The 9,832-nt window shown below is 59.4% G+C and overlaps 1 protein-coding gene across 1 annotated transcript; it reads right to left on the bottom strand.

Annotated features, from left to right (window-relative positions):
• Positions 1-866: 866 nt before the first annotated feature.
• On the bottom strand, positions 867-9,487 carry TMEM145 (transmembrane protein 145). The gene is made up of 15 exons (XM_004388762.1): positions 9,325-9,487; positions 8,534-8,608; positions 8,340-8,417; positions 8,179-8,265; positions 8,027-8,086; positions 7,801-7,885; positions 7,620-7,691; positions 7,435-7,503; positions 6,819-6,899; positions 6,645-6,723; positions 6,411-6,504; positions 5,293-5,465; positions 4,396-4,516; positions 2,167-2,373; positions 867-1,223 (listed from the first exon to the last, which is right to left on the bottom strand). Exons 1-15 carry the CDS (start codon positions 9,442-9,444, stop codon positions 1,143-1,145), a joined length of 1,482 nt encoding a protein of 493 aa, XP_004388819.1. The 5' UTR covers positions 9,445-9,487; the 3' UTR covers positions 867-1,142.
• Positions 9,488-9,832: the final 345 nt, after the last annotated feature.

The following is a 9,832-nucleotide window of genomic DNA, read 5'->3' as shown; positions in this document are numbered from 1 at the left end:
CCCGATGGTCCCGGAGAGGCCCCTCCAGCCGGGGGCGGGGCGCGAGCGGGTGCCGGGTGCGGAGCCCGTCTTCAGGGGCTCGGGTCCTGGACCCCATAGACGCCCTCGTTTGCTCACCCGCCCGGGCCTCCCTCCCGGAGCCGGATGGGCCAGATCAGAGAGATGAGGGGACGCTCGGGCCAGAGCGGCCGGGAGAAGACCCACTGGGATGGCGAGGTGGGGGGGGGCCGAGCGGCCGTGGTGGGAGGGCCGATGGAGAGGAGGCGAGAAATCGCAGGGCGGCAAGTCAGAGCGGCCCTGGAGGACTGCGGAACGCCCAACCCCACCCCTCTGGAAAGGCAGACTTCCGGCAACTTCCCCGCCCATTTGTTTCCAGCCGCATGCGCAGCAGTGACCACCTTGGCCTGAGAAGGAGGAATCACGCATGCGCAGTGCCAAAATCGTAACCCAAGCTCTGGGCGCGTGGGTGGCTTAGCAAAGTGTGTGCCACTGGAGGGCGCCTCTACCTCTGACTGGGAAAGGGATAGTAAAAATAAAGCGGAGGTACAATAGAGGGCTCTGCAGTATTCATATCTTCATTGTTCCCAGGTTCCGGGTCAACATAAAAGTCAGGTTATGCAGGCCCTTTGCCTCCTGTCCCGAAAACCCTGGTAACTAGTGCGTAAGAGCTATGGCTGCCACCAGGCGCTCCTTGGAAACCCTATGGAGCAGTTCTACTCTGTTCTATAGGGTCGGTAAGAGTCAGAATCGACTCCAGGACAATGAGCTTGGTTTTGGTTTGCCTCCGGTCACTCAGGTCCGGGGCCTGGAACGGCTGTTACTCAGCCCTCCTCTGAGCAACATCAAGATGTGAAAAAGGCCACCTTATGGATAAAAACTCAACGAATCCTCTTTATTTTGGCAAGAAGGGTGGGGGCGGGGGGTAGTTTTTCTGCCCGGGACCTGAGAGAAGGCCCCTGGGATGGAGCGAAGGTCGAGGCAGAGAACGGGTACGAGGTCACAGAGATCAGAGAAAGGGTTGTCAGAGCAGAGACCAGCTTCACAATATCCGTCCCAGGAGTAGTGGCTCGGGGTCGCGGAGTCCTGGAGAGTCACGGGCAGGGTCCTGGTGGTCGTCGCGAGGGTCCCGGGGTCCGGTGGGGTCAGAGGTCTCGGAGGGGGGCGGGGGGCCGGAGGTCGCGGAACAGCGGGAGCCCAGAATCCGGCGCCGCTAGAGGCGGGGGCTGAGGGAGGGGACGGGGAGATCGGCTCCCGCGGGACCGTTTGGCACAAGGGTGGCGGGGGTGGGGAGGCAGGACGCAGCGCACCCTCACCTGGGCGCGCGGGGTAGGGAAGGTCGGGAAGGCCCGGGATGGCCGAGCCCTGGGGCTGGATAGGACGGGGGTATGGGCCCGGCGCGCGGCCCAAGAGGTAGGGGCAGACAAGGGTGGTCAGACCGGGGGAGCGGTGCCCCTGGCCGTGTGCATGCTGAAGTATTCGGTGAAGCCAGTGTGCGGCGCCGCCGTCTGGGGCACGAGCGGCTGGTAGGGCGCCGTTGTGCCATCCCAGCCCCGGTCGGCTGACTTAGGGAGCCGGGCGGGAGAGGGCGGGGAGGCCGCGCCTGGCTCGGCCGTGGTCACCACGCGGCCCCTCGGGGCCACCGCCGCCGCCACAGCCGTCTCCTCCACCTGCTTCCCGGCCTGGGAGGGGGGTCAGGGTAAGACGCCACCCGGGACTCTCGGGGGGCAGATGCGGCCCCGAAGGCCCGTCCCCCTCCCCCGAAGAGCCCCTCCACCCCAGGTGCGGGAGCATGTGTCAGTCGGGAAAGGAGCGGCTGGCGGGGCGCCTAGGCAGCGGGGCCAGGTACTCAAGGGGCGGTGTCGGGGCACGCCGGGCGAACTCTGGCGGCGGCCGGGGAGGGTGGGGAGAGCCGCGGAAGGCGGGCGGTGGGGGCACAGCCCGTGGCGTTGGCGGGGGCGTGCGCAACACCGCCAGGACCCAGTCGGGCAGGGTGGGCGCGGGCGCCAGGAGGCGATCCCGGCGCGGCGTTGGGGCGCGGGGCATGCGAAAGGCAGGGGGTGGGCTCAGGCGCCCGGGCGCGGGGGGTGGCGGCGGGGCCGGGAGTGGGGTCAAGTACTCCAGGGGCGGCGCCAACAGCTCCTCGGGCGCCGGGGGCGCGGGGCTTACGGAGGAGGCGGGCGGGGGGATGGAGAAGAGCTCCGTGAAGTTGGGCACCGAGTCGCTGATGAACGTCACGTTCCCATAGACGTGCTGTGGGAAGGCCTTGGCCCCGGACTGGCTCCCGCCCGGGCCTGGGGCACCGGCTGAGGCGATCTGCGATGTGCGCACGTGGTACGGGAAGTTCTTGTTGGCCGCCGACGGGCGTGTCATGATCTGAAGCAAGGGGCCAGACGCAGGTTGCAGAGGCACTATCCAGGCCCCAGGCTGCCCCCATAAACGTGGAGTCCTAAGGACTCCCCTCCACCTGACATCCCCTCCCTACAGACATCCCTCCTCTAATCCTTTGGACTGAATTGGGTGCCTCCTTTGGGCTCTCATGGTGCCCTGGGCTTCCTCCCTGGGCTCTGGCCATTCCCCATCACAGCTCTTATTTCTCTGGGTATGCTTCCTCCACGGGGTTGTCACCGATGGGGGAAGCACCAACGTCCTGTTCTGTCCAATATGCTAGCCACTAGCCACATATGACTATTTAAATTAATTACAATTAACTACAATTTCAGTTTCTCAGTCACACTAGCCACGTTTCAAGTGCTCAATAGCCACATGTGGTGTGCAGCTAGTATACTGGACAGCACAAATTATAGACTATTTCCATAAACACAGAATGTTCAATCGGACAGCAACTGACAGACTCTAGAATGTTAGCTCCATGAGAGTAGAAACTTGACTGTTCTGTTCCCTGCTGAATCCCCAATACCTTCTAGAACAGTGCCTGACACATAGTAAGCCCTCCATAAATACTGGTTGAATGTAAGGGTGTCTCCCAGATTAGTCTGAGAGGCCATGAAGGTAGTATCTGTGTGTGACTCCACCTCTGCCCCCCAGCAGCCCAGCACAGGCCCTCTGAGGTTGTGCTGAGTAAGTAAACAAGGAGATGAACCCAAAGAGCAGTGGGATGCCAGAGGTGGAGTTGTGCTGAGCTAACATGGGCATTTTTAGGAAGGGAACTGGCTGAAGGTGAAATATAGCTGAAAGGACATTTGGCATTCTGAGCCTGCATCCCTCCTCCCAGCTCCACAGCTTGCTGAGCGTGGGATCTGGGGCATGTTGATTAAACTCCCTGAGACTCACTGGGGAAAAGGGATTATAGTGCCTACTTGGAAAGATGAGGAAAGGTGGAAATGAAAACCACTGGTGCAGAGCCTGGCACACGGTGGGTTCTCAGTGTTTCTCCTCTTTCTGTCCCTTTCTGACTTCCTGCAGAGTTGCAAGATGATAGTCCCTGGGAAGGTGAGTGAGTATATACCTAAATCAGGCTCCAGGGGTGGAGGATGGAGGACCTGACCCCTTCCCTTGGTGGCTGAGTACCTTCCCTACACAGAGCACATTGCAGACCCCTGGAACAGGGGCCGGGACCCTCGGCGATGCCTACTTATTTCCCTGTCTGCCTCCCTCTTAGATGAGACCTTGTGGTATGCTGTTGAAGGGTGGGGCTCAAAATCCTCCTCCTGCCACCAAAGGCCATGGAGCCCTGGCAGGTCACCTCCCCTCTCTGGGCCTTAGCTTCCCTTCACTGTATAGTAGATACAATAATTGTTATCTGCACTGCCCTGTGGGCTGTTCTGACAATTAGGTCAGGGGCAATAAGTGGCTGATGAATGAATGAATGTAAGAATTGTCGTCCAGAAAATCTAATGAGATGGGAACCAGGGTAAAGACTAGGTTGGTGCTTGCACCCTCCTGCCTCCCAGGTCTACAACATCATTCATATCTAGGCCTTCTTGAACCCCGGAGAGGGCCAATTGGCCCCAAGCATGCCCAACTCCAGCTGTTCCTTCCTGAATAAAGGCCTATGATGGAGGGGCAGAGGTGGGAGAATGTGGGGGGAAGGGTAGGGATCAAGGGACATGGGTAAAGTCGTAGGAATGTTGAAGGGAAATGTGAGTCTGGGAACACAGGATCTGGAATGGGAATGGAAGAAGAGGGCAAAGAAGGAAGGGAGACTTGGAGAAGACAGCAGGACACAGGTGGGGGAGAGAGGAATAGAAGAGGGTAGACTCTGGGCGACAGAGTGGAAGTCAGCAGGCTCTAATAGCATCTGTTGAATAACTAAAGGGATGAAGTGAAGGAAATGGATCAAGAGCTCAGACTGGAAGGTTCAGGAAGATCCAGGGTGGGAGCCTCAGGCACCCTCCGCCCATGGGTTTCCCACCACCACCAGATGGCCATTCTCACCAGGAACACGCCGTGGGCATAGAAGTGGATCCCTAGCTGGATGCCATTGACAATCTTCTCCCGGGCCCACTTGGGGATCCCAAAGTTGGCGATCAGGGCCATGACGGGAACTGCAAAGAACCTGAGGGGTATTGGGTCGATAGAGACATGGCCCCTGTCCTCCACTGCCCCGTAGCCCCACCTCCCCCGTCATGCACACACAGGTTCCATATGGGTCTCAGACTAGAGGGGAGTCAGTATGACCTTCAGAGTCCAGAGGTTAAAAGGGGGCAGGAATCCCACTGGCCTGGGAAATTCTGGGAGGCAAGGACTGGGTTGAATTTACCTTGGTTGCACCGTGCCCCAAATCCCTGTTTCTAACCATTTTACATATATAAGCTCATTTAATTATCACAGCAATTCTATGAGGCAGGTACAGTTTCCATCCCCATTAAATAGGTGAGGAAACTGAGGCAGAGAGAAGTCAACTGACTTGCCTGAGGTCACACAGTTTATGAGCTTTAGAACTGGGGATCTGAACCCAGACATTGTGGCTCAGGAATCCACCTACTTTACCGCTATGTTACGATGAATGATGATAATTACAACTGGCTTTTATTGAACATTTACTGTGTGCCAGACACTAAACTCTCATGTATTGCCCCCTGCATGCTCAAGCTAATCTTCTGCAGTAGATGCTATTGACAACCCTATTTTATGGGGAAGCAAACAAAGGCACAAAGAGGGAAAGTAGTTTTTTCGAGGTGGCAAAGTGAATAAGTGACAGACTCTGGTAATGGCTTACGGCTGCCTGTCTTGAAAGCCCATCTGCCTCACTGAGGAGGGTCTGAGTTGGAGACAGCCCCTTCTGGGGAGTGCCAGGAGGCAGGGACAGGTTGGGGGCCCACCACATCTCACCAGAGGGTGTAGGCAGCAAAGAAGGGCACGTAAAAGGGCTGCTTCTCCGGGAAGTGGCGCAGGGAGATGAGCACAGCATAGCAGAACCACACATAGGCCGCTACCTGCAGTCCAATAAGCCCATAGCCTGCCGGCGACTCGTATGTGTACAGTACCTGGCCCGGGTCGAAGAACTGGTCCCAAGGGAGAGGGGTCGTCACAGCCCTGGCCCCCCACCCTCCACACAGGGACCCTGGATCCCACCCCTGGACACCCAAGAAGCAGAAGTTCTGGGTCAGGGCAGAAGCACGATGACAGCAAGAGATGAAAGCATATACAGGTAGAGAAAGCAAGTAAAAAAGATAGGAAGATAACACATCAGCTGTGTGTGCCCACTCGTTGCCATTGAGTCGATTCCAACTCATAGCAACCCTATAGGACAGAGTAGAATTGCCTCATAGGGTTTGCAAGGCTGAAATCTTCATGGAAGCAGACTGCCACATCTTTCTCCAGGGAGCGGCTGGTAGGTTCAAACCACTGACCTTTCAGTTAGCAGCCAAGTGCTTAACCACTGTGCCACGAGGGGTCCTCTGTGTGTGCGCAACATAGTCTAAACACCTACTGGGTGTAAGCTTCCTTCATTAGCATCAACTCCGTGAGATAGGTCTTTCACCCCATTTCACAGAGGAGGAAACTGAGGCTAAGAAGAAAACCCCTTGGCCAAAGCCATACAGGCGATCGAAGGCTTTAAAGGAGCCCCTATGGTGGGTAAGATCCTCCCTTTACAGAAGACCGAACAGGCTGGGGGGTTGCAGGAGGCACCGCCCAAGGGCAGCCAAGTCAGAAGTGGGAGAGCCAGAGTGGAATCCAGGTCTGTGTGACTCCTGAACTCTTAGTCACGTCATCGTGCAGAAATGTGACAGACAGTGAGAGACAGAGGGAGGAGGAAGAAAGCTACTCAGAGATGGTGAAGAGGAGAGGAACACACTTAGACAGATGGGAAGGCAGAAAGCTGAAGATGGAGAGAGAGAGACACAGTAGTGCCATGTGGGGAAGGGCTAGCAGACAGGTCGAGGAGGAGGAGGAGGAGGCAGCAGCCAAAAGCTTTGAGGGATGGGGGAGGGCAAGGCAAAACTCACTTCAGCCTCGTAGATGAGCAGCACCACGTGGGTGAGGGTGTACAGGGTCATGTAGACAGACAGCTTCACGGAACCTGAGTGGCTGATGCGGCCCCTGGCAGCAGGCCATGAGGGGAGACAACAGGGCAGGGGCCGTCAGGAAGGAGGGCGTGGCCACCCCCCAAACCCGCCCCCCCTGCCCTGCTCCCCAGCCCAGCCACCCCCGAGCACTCCCTCCCACCCCATCCCGGGCACCGTGTCACCGTGAATCCCTTCCCCAGAAGGATGAGCATCAGCAGGAAGATGAGAAAGCTGGAGGAGAAGAGCAGCTTGGCTGGGAGAAGGGAGGAGAGGGGGGCTCAGAGACGGGGCTCAGAGAAGGGGCCCCAGCTGAGGCTCCACCCTCCCTTGGCCCCACTTCACCCTCACCCAAGATCTTCAGACTCTCGTTGCCAATGCCGTCCATGGCATACTGGCCCCAGTAGATGCAGAACAACAGGAGGCTGAGGACTGCAGAGAGGATGGGTGAAGGGAAGAAGGACAGAAGCCAGCTTTTGGGCATCGCTGTCCCCTGGCACTACATGGCTAGAACCCCTCCTCCATCCCCAACAGAACTCTAGACCCTTTACTCCCACTGACCTCCTAGGAGACTCTGGTCTGGGTCCCCAGCCTCTTCCTCCTCCAGGACTCAGGAGTCCAGGCCCCAGCCCCCTCCTCCATGAGACCCAGGAGTCCAGGCCCCCAGCCCCCTCCTCCCTCAGACCCAGGAGTCCTGGTCCCCAGCCCCTCCTCCCACAGACCCAGGAGTCCCGGCCCCCAGTCCCCTCCTCCCTCAGACCCAGGAGTCCCGGCCCCCAGCCCCCTCCTCCCTCAGACCCAGGAGTCCTGGCCCCCAGCCCTTCCTCCCACAGACCCAGGAGTCCTGGCCCCCAGCCCTTCCTCCCACAGACCCAGGAGTGCTGGCCCCCAGCCCTTCCTCCCACAGACCCAGGAGTCCTGGCCCCCAGCCCTTCCTCCCACAGGACTCCAAAGATGGGATGCTCACCTTCCGCTCCTGCCGCTGCCATGAACATTTTGTAAGTTGTGTGGAGTAACTGACGACCTTTCAGCAAATCTGAGAACAAGGGGAGGGAAAGGTTGTTCCTTGACAGGAAGGGAGAGCAGCTCATCTCCCCCAACCCTACTCCCCATATCTCCTAACACCCTTTCCCAGCCATGTGCTGGACTCACATCCAAAGTAACAGGAGAGGAAAAAGATGAGGATGAAAATGAGAAGAAAAGTCACATCTGTCTCCAGAATCCCTGCAGATTTGGTAGAAGAAGATAATTAATTTAAGCTGGGTGTCCCTCAGCAGGTACACAGCTCTGGGCTCCCACAAAGACCCTGGCTTCTAGGTCCCCTTGTGCTCACCAAACTCATCAGCCGAGAAGTGCCGTGTCCAGAAGGACTTGCCATTGGTGAGGACCATCTCGTACTCCAACTGCAGGCCATCACCCTGTGGGGAGTGTGGAGGCCTAAGGGGGGCCCTGGGAAGGTAGGGGGTCAGCAGAAAGGCAAAGAGGAGAAGGCCCAGGTGGCCACCCCAGCCTCTTACCCCACATTTGCTGAGTGCAATGTACCACCACCTTTCACGAACTGAGCGGAAGCTGCGGCCACTGGAGCAGCTCAGGTAGCGAGTTCCCTCCTCTGACACCACCTGGGGAGAAGTAAGAAGGCTGAAGCCTGTCCTCACCACCTCCCAGGCCCTAGATCTTCAGCACCTGCCCACTTCCCAGGCTGGGCACCCACCTGACAGCCTGACCAGGCGTACTGGGTGGTAAGGTTGATGACCTGGTTGTTCTCCGGCCTGATCACCGACTCCTTAGACAGGCAGTCCTGGGGAGGCAGGGACACAGTTACTTCCTGGCCAGCCAAGACCTCCTGCCCCCGCCCCCACCCACAGCCCTCACCTTGTCCCCTGCCTTGTACACAGCTGGCCACTGGGATGGGTCGTCGAAATAGAGGAGGATGTTCTGACAGCACTTAGCCTGCAGACCCAGAGATTTCAGGGATTGGGGGAGTGTGGGGAGCTGGGGTAGCCCTCGACTTGATAGGCCAAGGGCACATCTAGCCTCAGCGGGGAGAGTGGCTGGGGGAGAGTCACCTCGGGGTAGCGGAAACGAAAGTCCAGTCGGCCGTAATCCGAGAGGAAGCAAAATCTTGTCAGGAACACCCAGTCCTGGAAAAGGGGCCCAGTCAGATCCTCTTCTGAGTCCCTCCACATCTGACTTCTCTCCCCTACACTAACACCTGGTGTTCCAGGTGCCATAAGGAGACCAAGTCACCTCCAAAATTCTTCCCTGACTCCTTCACCTTGGATACAGGATTTCTGCCCCCAGACTCTCTTCCCCAGACGCCCAAGTTTCCTCCCCTCTCCTCAAACACTCCACCTCCCATTTCCCAGCTGCCTTCAGAAAGACCCCGGAGGGCCAGATCCCCAGCCTGGTCACCTTCTGTCCCGGACACCATCCACAGGCTTCCCCCCAGTCATTCACACACGCCCCCGCCCCCACGGTGGTCCCAGAGGCCACTCAGTGCTGGGGAATCTTCCAAACTGCCCCGCCTGGTCCTCAGCAGGAGAGTGAAGAACTCGGGGCTTTCTGCAGAGTGAAAAGTGCTGTCCCTTCAGCACCACCTTGGCCGCCCTCACCCCCGCCCAAACTCCAACCCCCCCAACCCCCACCCCGCCCAGCTCTGACCTCAGCGTCTCTCCTACAACCCCCGAGTCTGGCCTCGACCTCATGGGTCTTCTCAAACCAAACACTGATCCAGCCCCCCACCCCCGCCTCCATCCCCCCGTGGCCCCCAGGGTCCGGCCCGGAGGGGAGGCAGGGGGCGGGGCGGCGCCTTCTCCGCTCCCCTCCCTCCCGTCCCCCGGGGGCCCGGCGCGCTCACCTCCTTGGAGCTGAGGTTGCCCCGCACGTACTTGGCCCGGGCGCGGGGGGGCAGCTGTAGCAGGAGGAGCAGCAGCGGCGGCAGCAGGCGGCGCAGCGCGGGCGTGCGCAAAGGCTCCATTCCGCCCGCTCTGGCCCTGGCCCCGGCTCCACTCCGGCTCCGGCCCGGCGACGGCGGCGAGAGCGCGCGGGCCGGCCAGCGCGCGCCCCCGATTAAAGGGAACGCCGGGCGCCGCGCTCCCCCTCCCCCCTCCTCCAGGACCCGCCAGCCTGGCCCTTTCCCTCTCCCCGCGGGAGGGGACGCCCCTTTCCCAGTCTTTGCCACCCTGCCCCAGTCCTAGCTTTCCCCTCCGAGAGTCTCGCTGATGGCTCCGTCTTCCCATGTCCTAAACAAGCCCCATGCTCGAGCTCCGTCCTCACCTCCCTCTAGTTTAGCCACCAAACAGCTCTTTGATTGCTCACCCCACCCCCATGACAGCTACCCCCAGTTCCGTGCCCATCCCTGAGCT

Source organism: Trichechus manatus, unplaced genomic scaffold (genome assembly GCF_000243295.1).
Source record: "Trichechus manatus latirostris isolate Lorelei unplaced genomic scaffold, TriManLat1.0 scaffold00216, whole genome shotgun sequence".
NCBI lineage: Eukaryota > Metazoa > Chordata > Mammalia > Sirenia > Trichechidae > Trichechus > Trichechus manatus.
The sequence above is the reverse complement of the archived record's forward strand: the minus strand, read 5'-3'. Positions and strand labels throughout refer to the sequence as shown.